Below are 18474 nucleotides of genomic sequence, written 5' to 3' on the forward strand. Positions count from 1 at the left end.
TAGAGGAGAAGGGGGGGCTGTGGGATCCCAGCACACACACACAGAGCTGCTGCTAACTGGTTTTATTAGAAAATACCCAAAATAGACAAAAAAATGGTTACACAAGAGGCAGAGCAGGCACCCCTGAGCACACCCTGGCATATGTAAACGCCCCCTCCCCTGGGAGCAGCGGGGTTAAGGCACTTGGCAGGTGGTGGCAATGTCCCCTAGCTTGTAGCTCCAGTTCTCCCAGTGCCCCTGCTGCCCGCAGGCTCCTGGGGCAGAGTTTTCCCCCCTGAGCCGGCCTCTCGCTCCCAGGAGTTGCTAATTATATAAAACAGAGTCATTAACTGATTGTCAAAAAGTGAGTGCTAAAAAACTCGGTTACATACAGGAAAAAAAAGAACAGCTCGGGCCGAGCTGGGGCCCTCTGAGAACAGCATGAACTACTGCATAGATCGAGGCGATGAGCGCAGGCCGAGGAACTAATATATTAATGAAATACAAACCCACTGTACAAAAAACACTTATTTTCTTATAAAACCTGTTCACAAAAATAGTGCAAAACGTCAGCACCAGCGGAGGGGGCGGCTGGCGTTTGGAATGACTGAACTTTGGTTGAAGAGGGGCCCTGGGCTTGAGGGCGAGGGTTTCTCCATTCCAGGAGGGGTTTTGGCTGGAGAAGGGGAGCTCGCTCGGTGCTAACGGGGACGAGGAGGCGAACAGCAAAAAGCAGGAGGCATTAAATGCAGCAACAGCGGGATTTTGGGGGGAAGCGGGGGACCCTCCGCTGCGCTCGTCCCTGTGGGGAGCCCAGGGGTGCGAGTGGCTCCGAATCCCTCCAGGCACGTGGGGTTTGTGCAAGTGCTGTAATCGATTCCAGTAAGAAGTACCATTGGGCTCAGGCAGCTGCGAGAGGAAAAGCAGCTCCCCGAGCCCCCACCGCCAGCCCCTTAAGTGAGGCGGATTCCGAGCACTTGTTCCAGTTCCTGCCGACGCTGCTGGACCTGGAGGAGTCAAACACAGTCAGACAGGGAGAGAGGGGCTGCCCTGGGACCCCTCAGCCATCCCAACGCACTGCAGCGCCCAGTCTGGCGCGGCACCGAGCCTACCTTGGCGAAGATGTGCCTGCCCACAGCCTCCTGCGCCCAGGGCTGCTGGTAGAACTCAGCTCGCCGCTCCTCCTCGGGGTTCCCAATCACGTCTGTTATGATCTGAGTAGGGTTGAGGGGAACAACACGGGGTGAACAGCAGCCCCAGACCTCTCCCCACCAGCCCCTCGGCCTCTTCAGCCACAGGTTTCAAACCTTTAGGTCCCTCCTCTGGGATTTGATCCACTCCTGGATGAAATCCTGTGGGTTGTTGCTGAAGCTGAGCATGAAATCGCGTTGCGTCTTCAGCTGGTTGATGGACTCGATGGTCTCGTGAATCTAGGGAGGTGACCAGGGCTGAGGTGGCTGTTTCCCACCCAGAAAGGGTCACCAAGCTCCTCCTGCTGTGGTGGCACAGCCTTGGAGGGCCAGTCCCACTGGGTCCCCCACCTTGGCATCCAGGGAAGCGATCTCTTGCTGGTTGGTGGTGGAAGCCAGAAAGTTGCTCATCTGAGCTTTCAGGGGATCATCTACCTCCACATCGATGTCGTAGCAAGCTGTCTTCTTCTGGTCGTTGGGGTCCACGCTGGGAGGAAAGGGGGTGGTGGGGAGGCTTCCTCAGCCTCCACCTTGCCGTGGGGGCGGATTGACTCCCCGACAGCAACACCAGTGCCCCCTGAGCACCCCAAGGAGCCCCCAGATCCCTTTGGGTGATTCTTCCCCTCCCACGTGTCTTCTGCTCCCTGCTACATTGGCCAGGAGACCTTAAGAGACCTCACCTTGCTGCCCTCCCACCGCTGGGGAGGTCTCGGCCCCTCCAGCCTTACCTGATGGTGTGGTTGATGATGATGGGATCCGGGTGCTGCAGGAGCCCTGCCAGCTTCATGGGGATCTCTGAGAAGCGCATGCGGACGCAATTAAAGATCTAGGGGGGCAAAACAGAGCAGTCACTGTTGGTGGTGGTGCCTCCTTCCACCTGAAAGGGCACAGCAGGAGGAGGGGAACCGCCCAGCCCTGGTTTGTGCACGATAGATGCAAGCCAGAGCATGGAGAAGGGGCATAAATTGAGCCTTAGGAAGGCTGTTTTGAGCCAGGAAAGATGATTTTCTGGCCTTACTGGGGACAGGAGGGTGCTCTTCTGCCAGAAAACCGTGCTGGAGCTGCGGGGCAAGGGCTAACCTGGCGGAAGTAGCGGTTGCAGTTGATGTACTCCTTCTCATGACTGTCCTGCAGCTTGTTGTGTTTGATGTAGAGCCAAAGTGCCTGCATGATGCTGGCACGGGTCTGCGTGTGCACCCCGAGCAGGCGAGCCAGGCGAGGGTCCAGTTTGTACTGCGGCGGCTGCAGGGACACACAGGAGGAAGGCGATCTGGCACTTGGAAGGACATGCTGCCCTCTGTCACTGCAGAGGCCTGAGGTTCTCTGTGCTCCTTTTTCCAACCCCCCCCAGCCTCACAGTGGCCTCAGATGAAGGCTCTGCCCCAGCCCAGGCACATCTGCGCCCACCAGACCTCCCTGCATGGATGAGCCATGCTCCTGTGTGGCCCTGTGGCCCCTACCTGGTGATCCAGCATGAGCAGCAGAGTGCATTTCACATTGACATCACCGGGACGCTTCACTTGGAAGCCGTCGGTCTCCTGGGTTGTGGGCAGTCGGTGCCACTACGAGACAGCAAACGAACACAGGTCAAGTCCAGGACCACATCAAGCCCACTGCTAATGGGCTTTGTGTCCACAGCCAGAAGCAGAGGGAGCTGGTGTTTGGGGTCCAGCAGAGGCAGCCAGCCTGGATGCCACCCCAGCAGTTCTTGGGTGTCTGACCCCAGTGGGCTTCGGCTGAGAGCCCACACAGTCCAACAGACACAGCTCAATGTGCTCCAGCCCAGAGTCAGAGGGGAGTTCAGAGGGGCTGGAGCAGTTCCAGCACTCAGCACTTGATGTGAAAGGGTCAAATGGCTCCTGGAGACCTTAGAGCAGCTTCCAGGACTGAAAAGGGCTCCAAGAGAGCTGGGGAGGGGCTCTGGATCAGGGATAGGATGAGTGGAACGGTTTGAAGCTGAAAGAGGAGAGATTGAGATGAAATGTTGTAGAGAAATATTTTGCTGTGAGGGTGGTGAGGCCCTGGCCCAGGTTGCCCAGAGCAGTGGTGGCTGCCCCATCCCTGGAGGGGTTCAAGGCCAGGTTGGATGGGGCTTGGAGCAACTGGATCCAGTGGGAGGTGTCCCTGCCAATGGCAGGGGGTGGAACTGGATGGGCTTTGAGGTCCCTTCCATTCTATGATCCTGTGGGATCAATCCTGCCTCAGTCAGTGCAGGGAATGTGCATCAGAGCTCAGCACCGCTCCCTAGCACCCAAAAGCACTTTGCTCAGGCTGCTCTTGCAGTGGGACAGGCGCTGGGCTGTGGTGCTGAGTGCTGGCAGGACCAGCTCCCATTGCTTGCTGGAATAACAGCTCTCTCGATCCTGCCTGGGGTGCAGCGCCAGCCCTGCAGCGCAGCCAGGGAGCTCCCGTCTCACCTCCACCAGATGGTTGTCTGGTCCATACAGCTCTTTGTCCAGCTCGATGACGAGGCTCTTGAAGAAGGAGGAGAACTTCCTCTTCTGCTTGCTTGGCTGCGAAACAGAGCAGGAGAGACTTAGCCATGGCAGCCCAAGCCCACATGCACCCCCAGCACCCAGAGGGCTGTATCCACCCCCACCAAGCTTAGCACAGAGCACCAGTTCTCCTCCCACAACCGGTTTATCCCTGCCCATCTCCTTACGTCCTCCAGCAGTTTGCCCTCCACACGTAGCTCCCAGGAGGCCACGCGCTCTCCACCCTCCCCTTCTTCCTTGGCTGGGGTGAAAGTGTTGGAGATGTAAATCCTCAGCTTCCGCTTTTGCTGTGAAATAGGAAAATGGAGAGGGGGATGCTTGGAGTGAGAGGGGTGGTTGGCAGCGCCGACCTCGCCTTGCTGCTCGCCCTCATGGCTGGCCAGGGCTACCACGCACCGTCAGTGGTTTCTTAATGGCCTCCTGAATCTCCATCCTCTTCCGAGCGATGGTTTGGTCCAGCTTGCGCTCAAAGGCAAGGAGGTCCATATAGGCCTGGGATTCTGGGACCAGCTCCCGGATCTGTCAAATGAATCACAGAATGGTTTGGGTTAGAAGGGACATCAAAGCCCATCCAGTTTTACCCGCCCTGGGACACCTCCCACTGGATCAAGTGGCTCCAAGCCCCATCCAACCTGGCCTTGAACACCTCCAGAGTCTCATTTTAAATGAAGCCTACAGCCCCACAGAGCCCTCCCCAGATCCCAGAGCTGCGCTGCAGACCTCACTTTGGAGCCCGTCACTGCCCAGCAACCTGCTCAGTGTCACAGGTAACACACTGTCAAGAGGGACCCCCAGAAGAGGCTCCTGGAGCCTCCACCCCAAGCCACCACTGCCCCTTGCTTGCTCCAAGTCCTGGTTGTCCAACCTGTGTACACCTCAAGCCTCTCCTGCCACCCAGAAACCTTCTAGGTCAGTTTGGAACCGAGCAGAACTCCTTGATGGGAAGGAAGCAGCTCAGAGAGATCCTCCTCCCCATGGGGACCTCATCACCCTGGCTGCCCTGGGAAGGGCTCAGGGATGCAACACAGCCCTCCAGCAGCGCAGCTCCTTCCCCACATGCCAAGGCAGCACTCACCCTTTGTGGCAGGACCTTGTCAGCCATCTTCCTCCTTTTTACCCTAAAAAAGCACAGAAACAGGCAAAAAACCCCACAATGTTACACTGTAAGCTCTTGCATGACCCCATGGTGGCTGCCTGATAGGAAGGTGCTGCACATCCTGTGCTCGGGCAGCAGTGGGGCTCAGGGAACAACACCAAGCTGCTTGTATGCCAGGAGCCCAGTGGCTCTTTTGGCCCCATGCAGGACACAACCAGGGCCAGGCTCCAGGAGGGAACTGTGAGCCATGTGGATGGCACAGTCTGAGCCCCGGGTCTGGGCTCCTCCTGCCATGAGCAGGTTCCTTTTTGGGGCTGCTTGTTGTGACAGCAACCTTGGACTTGCAGGAGGGCAACAAAGAAAGGTGCTGTAAGAGCATCTAAAGCACAAGGCCTTGGATTAGTGCTGGAAAGCAAACGAGTAAGGAATTATAACTTAGACAAGCCAAGATGACTCCAAGGGGAAAGTGTTGGGGCTTATCACAAGGGAAGGAAATCCAGGCCCTGGTTTCAGCTTGCTCTGCTGCTGCTTGCAGGGCAGGAGCACAGAAAAGGTGGCAAAAGGCAAAGCTGTGGCTGCAGGCACACTCCCTGCAGGGCAGGAGTTGCCAAGTTTCCTCACTGGAAGAGGCTGTCACTTTCTCCCAAAGCTACAAACCAAAGCCCCATTCCAGGAATTCACTTTGGAACAGCTTAAAGCCAATCAGCCTCGCCATGATGGGGCTGAAATCATTGTGGGCAGGGGAAGGAGCCCAGTCTCCAGAGTTCCAGTGTGGCTGCAGCATCGCTCAGAGCTGGTTTTACTTTCCCCAGCTTTGCAGCACTCTGTGAGCCCACGGGGCCATGGGCTCTCCTCCCCTCCCACACGCCACAAGCTCCTGGCCCCATGAGCCCCAGCCCACCCTGATCCCTGTTAAATCCACACTCAATGCCTGGACACACAGGGAGTGCTCTCTTCCCATTCTGCAGCACATGGATAAGAGATGGGGCAGAGTCCAGCAGAAAAGGGAAGTCATAGAATCACAGACTGGTTTTGGTTGGAAAAGACCTTTAAGATCACCGAGTCCAACCATCAATCCAGTCCTGCTAAACTCACCACCAGACCGTGTCCCCAGGTGCAACATCTTCTCGTGTTTTAAACCCCTTCAGGGATGGTGACTCGACCACCTCCCTGGGCAGCCTCTGCCAGTGCCCGAGAACCCTTTCAGTAAATAAATTCCTCCTAATACCCAACCTATATCTCTTGTACATCTGGAGGCCATTTCCCCTTGTCTTGTCACTGGCTACCAGCGAGAAGAGACCAACACCCATCTTGCTACAACCTCTTTTCATAGAGTTGTCAGAGCGATGAGGTCTCCCCTCAATCTCCTTTTCTCCAGACTACACAACCCCAGCTCCCTCAGTCTCTCCTCATAAGGTTTTTGCTCTAAACCCTTCCCCAGCTCTGTTCCCCTTTTCTGGACACACTCCAGCCCCTCAATATCCTTCTTGTCCTGAGGGGCCCAAAACTGGGCCCTAGTCCCTTTCCCTTGGCAGCAAGTGAAGCAGCAGGGCAGCAAATGTGGGTGTTTGTGCTGCCGTCACGAGGCGTCCAAGGTGCGCTGGCTGCCCTGTGGCTGCTCCCGCAGGAGGGCACGTTGGGAGGGCAGCCCTAGTTAAGAGCAGGGTCAAAGCGCTTCTCTGAGCTATTCTCGCCGCATTAAATGCTTCCTGCCCTGCAGGGTTTGCCCTCCCCAGCGGCAGCTGGCAGGTCCTGATCCCCTGATCCGCAGCTGGTGGGGAGTGAGGATGCTCATCCAGCTGAGCGCAGCTGATCCCACGTGAGCAGAGAATGGAGCCACAGCCTTGTCTGGCCGCTGACGTCCTTGCAAGCTGCCCCTTGTCCTTAATCCCCAGCCTGCTCTGAAGCACCAAAGGGATGCACAGCCGCTCTGCAGAGCCTGTGACTCCCTACAGAGCCAACCGAGCCATCGGCTGCCAGGCGTGCTGCACAGCCAGGGCAGGGAATGAGACCCGAGTATCCATTAGAACCAAGGGATTTTGCCCTAAGAAACAGCCTCCAGTAATCAAGAAACCTTTGTGGAAAACAGAATTGGAGCAAAGGGCTTGGTACTGTAAACAAGCAAGAAGCTGCTGGCAGAGCCTTGCGGCTCGCTGAGACCAGCCCCAATGAACAGTCCTACCCAGAACAGAGCTCTGGGAAACAGCTCTGCCACCAGCCAACCCCATCCCCTATTTCCACCCGTCTGTGCCTGCCAGAGCCAGCACAAACCCCTGCAAGAAGGGGAAAGATCCTGAGGCCTCTGGCAAGCACAAACACACAGAGTGAAGCTTTTCAGTTCCTGGTGTTGGACATCAGAGCACAGAGAGGCTGTGAGCCTACTGATCTATGCCCCCATCATGGTAAAACATCCCAGCACTGCGCCCTGGCAGGTTTCCCACTGCCGGTGGTGCCAGCAGTCAAGTGTGCCTGCTCCTGGCCCACAGCGGGCAGCTCATCCCTCTGCAGCAGGGCAGGGAGCTGCAAGTTTCAAGCAGAACTGGGACTCAGTGGGTCAAACCACCTCACTCCAGCCTGCTCCGGGTGTCCATCCTGGTGAAGGATGGTGCTGGCCCCTTACCCTCTCCTTGGGGTGGCCAGCGGCGGCTGTGCCTGGGGGGTCAGCAGGCGCTTCCTGAAGGGATCCATCATTGCTTGTGGCAGGCCGGGTCTCATCGGGGAGGCTGCTCCGTATGGGGGTGCTCCTGGTGGTCCCACCTGAAGCCCTGCCATGGGCATCCGGCTGCCGGGTGGCATCCCAGGGCGCTAGTGGGGAAGAGAAGAGAGTGCATTAAATACAGCCCTGTGGAGTGGCTTGACCTTTGCTGGGGACCAGTGGATGCTGTCTGCCCTCTTGCTTCTTCCTTGGGTGAGATTTTCAAGGCTGTACCCTGCTCAGAGGCAAGGGGCAGAGCGGGGAGGAGAGGAGGACATCAAGAGCTGCAGCCTTGTTTGCTGCAAGAAGAGTAACGGGAAATCAGGACCAGGATGAGCAGAAGCTACTGACTACAGGGGAAGCTCAGACTGCCAGCCGGCACGGAGCCGAAGCTATGCATGGCCCTGAGCCACCACAGAATCATAAAGTTTGGAAAAGACCTCTCAGCTCACCCAGTCCAACTGTCAGTCCAACAACACCATCCCTACCAAACCACGTCCTGAAGCACCCCACATCTACACGGTTTTTCAAACCCTCCAGGGATGGTGACTCCCCCACTGCCCTGGGCAGCCTCTGCCAGGACTTCAACACTCTGTCAATAAAGAAATTTTCCCTAATATCCAATCTAAACCTCCCCTGGTGCAACTTGAGCCCATTTCCACTCATCCTACCCCTTGTTACTTCGCAGAAGAGAGCAATACCCACTTCACCACAACCTCCTTTCTGGGAGCTATAGAGAGCGATAACGTCTCCCCTCAGCCTCCTCTTTTTCAGGTTAAACGGCCCCAGTTCCCTCAGTCACTCCCAGAACCCCTGGCTTCATTCCCTTCTCTGGACACGCTCCAGCCCCTCAATGTCTTTCTTGTATGGAGGGGCTCAAAACTGAACCCAGGATTTGAGATGGAGCCTCATCAGCACCGAATACAGGGACACAATGCCTTCCCTGCTCCTGCTGGCCATACCATTTCTGATCCAAGCCAGACTTGGCACGCTTCTGGTGTGCAGCAGGAGACATTGGACCTGCAGTGTCACAGGATCCCGTCACAAGGGCTGTTGTGGGCAAAGCCAATGCCTCAGGGATTTCAGGGGCTGCAGCACAGGTTGTGCCACGGGTTCCTCTTTGGAAAGCAGCAGCGCTGGCAAGATGAAACGCCTGGGAGGGGAGCAGGGCCATCCCACTTCCTAATGACACCGGTCACGAGGCTGGCAGGCAGGAAGGAAGCTGAGGGATGGAGGCAAGAGCTTACTGCTGCCAGCACCCCAGCTCCCACCACCATCCTTCCCCCTCCAGGGATCCAGTAAGGGCATTTACGAGCCATGACACAACCCCTAACTACTCCTGCAAGGGGTCTGACCCAGGGCAGCATTCACAGCCCTTCCGCATTCCCTGCAGCAGAGCAGTTTCGCAAGCCAGCACCTCACAGCCAGCTCACAGCTGCCAAGGGTCTACTCCCCACGAGGTCCCCAATCATTGGTCACAGCACCCCGTGACCCACCGGCTGCCCCTGCGTGCTCCAGCCTGCTTCACCGGCGCTCTGAGCCAACAGCCTTCCAGGATCCTTTGATCCTCAAGCTCCCTGCTGCCAAGATGCGAGGCTGGGAGAGCCACCAAGCCAGCAGAGCAACATTTCTCCCCTGCCGCAGGCTTCTGAACGTGCCAGGACATCCATCCCCCACAGCTCCTTTCCTGATGCCCTGAGAATGGAGCCAGGATGCACGGCTGCACTGTGGAAGAGTTAATGAAGCTCCTCATTATCCCAAAGGAGCCTGGCAAGGCAACACTATGAGCTGACGAGCTTATCTGCATACAGGCATTAATTTCAGTGCAAAGCCTGAACACAGGAGGGCTGGGAGCACAAGACCACTGCCAGCAGCCTGCCTGTCCTCTGCAGCTTCTACAGGCAGGCTCCGAGCTGCAGCAGGGAGGTTGGTTTGACAGCAGCTGGAGCCCAAAGCCATTCACCTCCTCCCCAAACAGCAGCGGAAGGCAAAACCAAGAGCCCAAGGCCACAGACATCTCTGCAAGCAGGAGATATCAAAAATATAGCAGCTTCTGCACTGAGAAGTGGACTGCAGCTGGGAAGTCAAGCAGCAGCAGGGCACAGGCTTAGTGTCGCACGTGGAAATTCAAACACATGCATGCAAAGTGCGGGCTGAGCCTGTTACACAACCAACTAGAATAATGGAATCGCTTGGTTGGAAAAGACCTTTGAGATCACTGAGTCCAACCATACCTGTCCACTACTAAACCATCCCTGAGCACCTCATGTGCCCATCTTTTAAACACCCCCAGAGATGGGGACTCCACCACCTCCCTGGGCAGCCTCTGCCAGTGCCCGAGACCCCTTTCAGTGAAGGCATTTCTTCCTGATACCCAATCTAGAGATGCCTTGGTGTAACTTGTCACCACAACCTCCTTTCAGGCAACTGTAGAGAGCTATGAGGTCTCCCCTCAGCCTCCTTTTCTCCAGACTACCAGCCCCAGATCCTTCAGTCTCCTCTCATAACCCTTGTCCTCCAGCCCCTTCCCCAGCTCTATTCCGTTCTCTGGATGTGGTCCAGCTCCTCAACATCCTTCTTGTAGCGAGGGGCCCAAAACTGAGCCCAGGATTCAAGATGCACCCTCACCAATGGTGAGTATAAATAAGGGCATAATCCCTTTCCTGCTCCTGCCGGCCACGCCATGGCTGATCCAAGCCAGGATGCTGCTGGCTTTCTTGGCCACCTGGAGCACTGCTGGCTCATATTCAGCCACTGTCAACCAACACTCCCAGGTCCTGTTCCACTGAGCAGCTTTCCAGCCACTCTTCCCCAAGCCTGGAGCACTGCACGGCGTTGTTATGTCCCACTGCAGGACTTGGCATTTGGCCTGGTTGAACCTCATCCCACTGGTCTCAGCCCATCGATCCAGCCTGTCCAGATCCCTTTGTAGAGCCTCCCTACCCCCAGGCACATCAAATACTCTCTCCATCTCTGCTCAGCCTTCTTTTGAAGCAGCACCTCCAGAGTCTGGGCTCGCTAACTTGCCCTTGCTACAAAGCAGGAGCTTGTTTCTTCCTCCTAACAGCCCCCAGATGTTTCTCCCTTTTGATCATCCACATTTGCGCAACAACTCGTGACAAGCGGGACTGCACCAACATTGCCAAGAGCCAAAGTCGGCCAGCAGCACCTTCTCCTTTGCCAAAAATCACAAAGCAAGAACCCAGTTTCTCTGGGTTTATCAAGAAATCCTCTGTGGCAGGGCTGGGAGGAGAGGCAGCACTGAGATCCACACCTTTAAGACAATGGAAGTGGGTAAATAGTGTTTGTCAGTGCAGGGTGGCTACAGGAGGACCATGCTTCCATAACCATGCAGACTCATCTGTGAGGGCTTCTGAAGAACAGAGAAGCCATGAGAAGAGGCTGGGAAACTTTTCATCAGAGATTTGGGAGCCCAAAGAAAAGCTACGTAGTGGCAAGGCTGTCTGCAGTCACCTGCAGCTCCCTAGAGCATTCAAAAGCACAGGGAAGTCGAACTGCTTTTTGAGGACAGTCTTGTTCCAGGGTGTTTCTGAAGCCCAGGCAGGGAGACAGCAGTCAGTCTGAGGACAGGCAGATTCCTGAAGTGACAACATTCAATGACACAACGCCTTCCCAAAGCACATGGATGGGGGAATGCTATCAGCAGCTTGCTTGGACTAAGAGGTGAGATGTGGCCACCACCAGCTCCTGTCCTTTGGTCAGGGCAGCTCTCACCACCACCACACCCCAATGTCTCTCCTACCTCCCTCTGCCACTCCTTGTGTCACATTTCTGATCTGTCCCTAAAGTGAGAGGCTTGGAGGCTGGCTGAGTCTCATGCAAGGTCTCCTGTATGTCCATCTGCCCTACGGAGGCCAGAGAGTGCTCAGAGACAGGAAGAGAAGACACCTCCCTCAGCAGGGAGAGATTCAGTGCAAGGATCTCCCATGCTGAAGACTCTACTGTCACCTCCACAAACATCTGTGATTCGTTAAGCAGCTGGGGGAGTGAGCTCTGCCCCACCAGGGACCTGCACTTCATCACTTGGACAAGCAAAAAAGGGAAGGCACAATCCTCCACGCAGATGTTGTTTCCCCCCTCAGTTTACCGTCAAGATTGGCAAACTGCTAACAGAGAAGCCTCTTGGCAAAGCAGGGCCAGCTTCTGCCTTGTGTTCAACCAGCGCCTGCATCCCTGCCCCTTCAGCCTTCGCTCCTCAAAGGCTGCAGGGCTCCTGAACTCACTCAAGCATGGTGCAGCCAAGCTTAGCTTTGGCTAAGCCAGAAAGCAGCATCACAGCCCTGGTGGGGTGAAACCAGCCTTTATTATAGCCCCAGCGGGGTGAAGTTAGCCTCTATTAGAGCTCCCTGTGGAAGCCCTGGAAATTAGCAGGATACAAGTGGGCTTAAGTTCAGGAAATTTTATTACACCAGCTCAAGCCAAGGAGATTTTCCTCAGCTCCTTCCTGGATAACAACACCCCTTGTCTCTCTCTCCACCACTCTTCACCCAGGGCAGTGCGGCTGTCCCCTCCCCTCCAGGTACTGCCTTGTCTTCCATCCCTGCCCCACCGTCCCTGCCAGTGGGGTGGGCAAAGGGCAAACCTCACAAGCCCAGCTCCATGGAGTGAGCTGGATCACATCCAGCCTTCCCCATGGAGAGCAAGCGGAGCCGTTTGGAAATGGGACAGAAAACAGCTTGTTTCTGTTCCCTGCCAAGCTGAAGGAACGAATGGGGCTGGCTGCGGTTTAGCGGTTCATCCCAGGTCAACGCACAGGCCGCTGGCGTTTGGGGAGCTCTGTTGAGAGTCAGCTTCAGTTGGATCCAACGAGAGGCTGGAAGGCTTCCCGATGGATGTTTGTTGGCACAACAGGATCCTCCCTGCCTGCCAAAGGCCCCTTCTTGAGGAAGGGCACATCAGAAATTGGGAGGCTGGTGGCAGAAAGGAGAAACAGAGGGAGCAATAAATTGCAGGATGTATCTGCAAGATGCTGGGCTGGAGAGAGGTGGAAGAAAATCATCAATTCAGAAAATGGCTAGAGAGCCTCTTCATTATCCTTCCAAGACTGCAGCTCTTTTCCTGCAGCTCCCAATGAGGGGAGCTCCATTTGGAAAGGTGCGATCCAACTTTGTATATCCTAACAATCAGGGAGTGAGAACCCACATGCATCCTCGCCTGGGGCTTTGGGAACAGAGCCCTGGACAGACTCCAGGCAATCATGGCTCTTCCTCAAGCTCCTCCTCTCATGCCCAGACAGCAGTCCTTGCTATTAGGACAGATGCAAAAGCAAACCTTGTTCAAATGGGATTTGAGCTCCATGCCAGTCTGGTCTCAAGGACAGCTCAGCTGCCTGACACTGCTCAAACTGGGGCTTCACATTGATCAGTACCACCCGAGCCATCCACAGCACACTCCAAAACAGTGCTTTCCCACCCTTTGTTTGTTCTTATTTGTGAGCAAATCCCTTTTAGGAGAGGGCCAAGAAGAGCCTGGGCTTGTGGTAGTGGAGATTCCATCAGGAGGTGATAGCATTATCGACAGGCCTTTGGGTGCTTCATGCAAGCCCCTAAACTGCCCCAGTGCAGCTCGTCACACTTGGAAGATGTGCTGAATTTGGATACAGGAGGAGCTCCACGAGTCAGATCACCTCTCAGCTAAAAACCATAGATGAGGAAGTAGTAAATTAAATGGAGAAGGGCAAAGCAACAGGCAACGACACCAAGCAGATTTAGGACATGCTGACAATGTTTCAAGCAACAGCAGAGATGTTTGGATCCAGACAAACCTGCCCATCTGAAGCTGTGGATGTTAAAGGTCAGAGAAAGTAAAGGTCATGGGGATTCAAATCACAACACGGGTCTTAATGCAAGCAAGAACAGGGAACAAAAGCGTTGAGTTTTCACTTGTAAGAAAAATTCTGGTAGCCTCTAATGCAGCATGGAGGCACACGCAGGAATTGCGGAGAGAGGTGCCAGGTATAAATTGCTGCCTTTGGTGCTGCTGCAGTGCTAAACTGCCCAGGGAATGGCTCCAAGAGCTACTGAGGAGGTCCTGCAGAGGAAGATGGAGTAAAAGGGCCTTCAACGGCAAGTTCTGGAGATGTTGTCCACCTAGAACTTCATTTGCCCAAGAGAAAGGGTGTTGTGATCTCTGTTGCTGCCTCACTCCAAGAGGACAGCGTTCATCTGCTTTGTATCAACTAGCTAACTTTAATTTGAGGCTCAGTCTGTGATGAAACCTGCCTTGGAAACCATCTCCCTTGGGAAGGGTGGGGTCACTCAGACCCAAGAAGCATCACAGCTTTCTGGTGCAGCTCCAGCCCTGCCGTTCCCTTCAGGCCCTCTTTGAGCCAGTCTCAATCACTCAATGAGCAGGAATATCATTTTCCTCTGCTCCCAAGTAGATTGAGTAGATCTCTCTCATGCTGCACTACACCCTCTCTGACATGTCCAGGCCACGCCATCTTTCGCTTGGCTCCATCCCAGCAACCCACACTTCTCTGACTATTCCGTCCTGGCTGCCTGCACAGGTTTCTCCACGAAGCACAGCTCTGCTTTCCTTCACACTGCCACCAGCCTCGGGACAGGATTACTGAGCTGCTTTCAGGGTTAGGAGCTGCTTGGAGTGCAGTGGCTCTCCTGCCCCACAGAAACTGGGTTCTCTCTTGCCAGCAAGTGCCAGTGAAACCCTTTAAATGGGCCACCTAACAAATGCTGCTTTTTGCCACCTCTCTGCACCAGCAAAGCATCAGCACAGGGTAACTTTGAGGACTGTTCTGCACAGTCCCCTCTCCACCACACAAAGCCAAGCTCCCTGCCAACAGCACTGATCTGATAGCTCAGGAAAAGCCTCTCCTGAGCCCAAACCTAGCACCGAATAAGCAAGAAACACTCCTTTTTTTGCTGAATTTACAGCTCTGGCACAACCTGGGTTACACGGATGAGGGCTCTGCAGGAAGACCCGCAGCTGAGCAGCCCAAAGTTCAGCCAGTTCTCTTCCTCCTGGAAATAACTCTCCTTCCCTGCTCCAGTGCCTGACTGCTCTGAAAACATCAGCTGCCCAAAAGGTCCCAAATGGGACTCAAAGGGAGTAATCTTCTTGAATTCCCTGCTTGAGCTGCCTGTAAACAACCACCAAGCACGCAAGGATGTCAAAAGAATGAGCATATGTTTAATAATCTGGTGATTAAAGAGCCCCTAAGCACTCACTGGCATGGATGAAGCCTGTTGTGTCTCCTACTGCCCAAATAATTAAGTTCCTCATTAATCCAGGGCACAAGGGAACAGAGGAGTCCTCAGGGATGGCCACAGGAGGGGAGGGGCTGCTTTCCCCCGCCTGGAAATTGCAAAACAAAGGGTAGACCCTCTGGATCATACCCGCTCTCCCCTCCCACACACAGGCAGCCCTGCCAGTGAGCTGCCAGCCCCAGGGCTTGATCGGAGCTGCTGATCAAATCCCGCAGTGACGTAGACACCTCCAGCACCTGCGACCATCACGGCCAGCAACAGGGGGAAAAGAGCAAGTATACGTTAGCCTGTTTACCCACAGTGACTCCTGGCTGCTCCCATCAGGCTTCCCGGATGGATTTTGCAACCTGCTACACGGAAGGCAAGGGCAAACAATTGAACGCCCACCTGGCTTGAAACACCTCCGAGTCTAGTTACCATTAATTCACGCTCAAACCAGGCTTGGCTGCACCACCTCAGTTTTCAGTGCCTGGCTTTTTGGTGGTTTTAAGGCTACAGGAGAAAATTGCTTCCTTATCTTGTATTAATGAGGCCAACAAGCTGGCAATTCCCTGGCCTTGATCTATTTCTCAAGTTTTAATAAGGTGGCAGCTCTGGACTAAGCAATCTAGGGTGAATGGGAATGTGTTGCACAATTGGGCTCCTCCACTTCAAGCCCGCCTGGAAGACTGTGATTTACACCAGAAACCAAACTGAACAACAAATAGCTGCCCTGCCTCTAAAAGCAAACCGATAAGCTATGCACAAGGGGGATCAGAACATACCTCATTTAAGAGAAGTTCAGGCTGGAAAGAGAGTGATATCTTTTGCTCTTTTGAGGCTGCTCTCTGTTCAGAGTTACTTTGCCCTGGTATCCATAAGCAACTGCTCTACTTGTCCACCACCTAACCATCTACTCAGAACCCCAGAATGGTGGGATTTGGAAGGGTCCTCTTGAGCTCCTCCAATCTAACCCCCTGCTAAAGCAGGGTCACCTCCAGCTGGGGGGAATATCTCCAGAGGAGACTCCACACCCTCCCAGGGAAACCATTTCCAGGGCTCCAATGCCCACAAAGGAAAGAAGTTTTCCCTCATGTTCAGGTGGAACTTCCTGGACTCCAGTTTGCGCCCAGTGCCTCTTGTCCTGTCACTGGGCATCACTGAACAGAGCTGCCCTCCTCCTCCTGTCCCCAGTCCATCAAATATTGATAAATGCTGATAAGATCCCCTCTCAGCCTTCTCTTCTCCAGGCTGAACAGACTCTCCCAACTTTCCTCACAAGAGTGATCCTCCAGCCCCTTCATCATCTCCGTGGCCTCCACTGGGCTCTTCCCAGTAGTTTCCTGTCTTTCCTGAGCTGGGGAACCCAGAATTGGACACAGGACTCCAGACAGAGCCTCACTTGGGCAGAGCAGGGCAGAGGAGAATCCCCCTCACCCTGCTGGCCACATTCTTCTTAATACACTCCAACTTCTTCCTGACCTCACAGTCCCACCAAGCGCTCGTCTCCACCTTTGCCACAGAGAACGAGGCTCCAAGGCAGCTCCATGCCATGGAGAACGGCTGTGAGGTCGGATCCTGCTCCGCTCCCTGGCAGGGTCTCACTAGGTAACAGGATGCTCATGACAGGTACAGGAATCAGCTCAGCAGTGCTCCTGGAACTTTCCCGCTGCCAGGATTTGAGTCAGGGGTACTGCTAGAGGGGGTGCTTCAGGGTAAGGAGCATGGCAGAGTGACTCGGGGAGCTGATGGAGGCCCAACTGCTGCTGCCCTGGCCATGGTGGGCACTGAGCCACCGCAAAGGCCTCCACGGCTGGGCCCACATCCTCCTTCAGCCACGAGTGGCTCTGGGATAGGTGGCGGGGCCCGAGGCAGCATGTGTCCCCACCCCAGCTCACACCCCCAAAGCACCGCATCCCCTTATACCCCCCCAGACCCTCACACTGTACCCTCATCCCCCATACCCTCAAATCGCTCCCCCATCCCTCAATCCACCGACCACTCCATCCTCCTGCACTACCCCAGACCTTCATCTCCTTGCACCCCTGTCTTCCCACTCCCCCAAGCCCCCTCTCTCCTCCCACACTGCTGCCTCCCACCTCTCAACCCTCCCTACCCCCTCCTGTCACCCCCCCTCATCCCAACCTCTCATCCCTCCAGCTCCCCCTCCCCTCACATCGCTTTGCCCATCCCCTCATCTCCTCACAATCCCGGTCTTCTCAACTCCCATCCCCCCTCCTCTCACACTGCTCCCCCATTGCCCCCCCAGCCCCCAATCCCTCACTCCATCAGCCTCTCCTTCTCTCGCACTGCTCCCCCCATCCCCTCATGCCCCCATCCACCCCCTCCCCTCAGCCTCCCATTCCCTTTACATTGCTCCCCCAACCCTCAAGCCCCTCACCCCCCTACTTTTGCATATCCCCAGACCCTCATCTCCTCACCCCTCCAGTCCCTCGATCCCCTCATGCTCCCCCATCACCTTACAACCCCCATCCCCTCATTTCCTCACACCTACCAGCCCCCCTCTCACAACCCCATCACAAATCCTCAACTCCCATCTCCTCAATCCCCTCATCTCCTCACATTCCCCCATCCCCTCACCCCCCATCTCCACCTTCTCCCACACCACCCCCCTCCCCTCCCCTGACGTTGCTCCCCCAACCCTCAACCCCCCATACTCTCTCATTACCCCAGACCCTCACCTCCTTACGCCCCTGTCCCCTCAATCCCCCCATCCCCTCACTCCCCTAATCCCAAAATTCTCATCCCCCGTCTCTCAATGCCTTCACCCCCCACCATCTCGCACTACCCCAAGACACTCATCTCCTGCCATCCCCTCACCCCCTAACTCCTCATCTCCTCACACTCCCCCACCCCTTACACCCCCCCAATCCCCTTCACCCATCACATCGCCTCACGCTCCCCATCACCTTAGACCCCCATCTCCTCATCTCCTCCCGTCCCCCATTCCCCCTCCTCTCACACCCATCCCAAACCCTCACTCCCCATCACTTTACACCCCCATCGCCTCACAGCCCCGTCTCCTCACCCCCATCCCCTCACATCGCTCCCCCATCTCCCCTCCTCCCCCACCCCCGTCCCAAGCCCTAAACCCCCATACCTCAACCCCTTCACTCCCCCATCACCTCACACCCCTCCTGTCCCCTCATCCCCTCACCCCACTCTGTCTCCTCACCCTCCGCGCTCTCCCCCCCCCCCCCCCCCCCCCCCAACCTGGTACTGCGCGGCCGGGCCCATGGGCCGGTAGCCCGGAGCAGCAGCGGTGGCGGCGGGAGCAGCGCTGGGTCCGCGCATGATGGCGGGCCCGGGCCCGGGCCCCGGCGGCGGCGGAGGGGCGGCGGCGGCGGCGGGCGGCAGCGGGCTGAGCGGGAAGGCGCCGCGGCCGGCCATGGCGGGGGGGCGGGGCGGGGGCGGCACCGCCCGCCGTGTTTACGGGCAGCGCCGGGGCAGCGCGGGACACGCCCACCGCCCGCCGAGCCAACCACTGAGCCACGCCCACTGCAAAGCCCCTCCCACCGCCCTCACCCGTCAATCAGCGAACCACGCCCACTAGCTGCACCCGCCAATCAACGAGCCACGCCCACCGCAAAGGCCAACAATTGCCGACGCCCACTAGACGGCCACGCCCACTGCAAATCCCCGCCCACCACCAGATTCCGCCAATCAACAGCCCACGCCCACTACAACCCCCGCACACTACAAAGCCCCGCCCACCGCAAGGCCCCGCCCACCGCAGGGCTCCGCTAGCCATGCCTGTGTATGTGTGCACGTG

General features: G+C 56.2%; 1 protein-coding gene across 1 annotated transcript; it reads right to left on the minus strand.

The window, feature by feature from the left end:
* Positions 1–9: 9 nt before the first annotated feature.
* Positions 10–18100, minus strand: SMARCD2 (SWI/SNF related, matrix associated, actin dependent regulator of chromatin, subfamily d, member 2). Its single transcript, XM_054088730.1, has 13 exons — positions 17916–18100; positions 7381–7565; positions 4740–4782; positions 4061–4183; positions 3832–3951; positions 3587–3682; positions 2630–2731; positions 2250–2411; positions 1898–1995; positions 1521–1656; positions 1287–1409; positions 1092–1193; positions 10–986 (listed from the first exon to the last, which is right to left on the minus strand). Exons 1-13 carry the CDS (start codon positions 18090–18092, stop codon positions 933–935), a joined length of 1521 nt encoding a protein of 506 aa, XP_053944705.1. The 5' UTR covers positions 18093–18100; the 3' UTR covers positions 10–932.
* Positions 18101–18474: the final 374 nt, after the last annotated feature.

The sequence above is a fragment of the Cuculus canorus genome, chromosome 25, assembly GCF_017976375.1.
Source record: "Cuculus canorus isolate bCucCan1 chromosome 25, bCucCan1.pri, whole genome shotgun sequence".
In the NCBI taxonomy this organism is placed as follows: domain Eukaryota; kingdom Metazoa; phylum Chordata; class Aves; order Cuculiformes; family Cuculidae; genus Cuculus; species Cuculus canorus.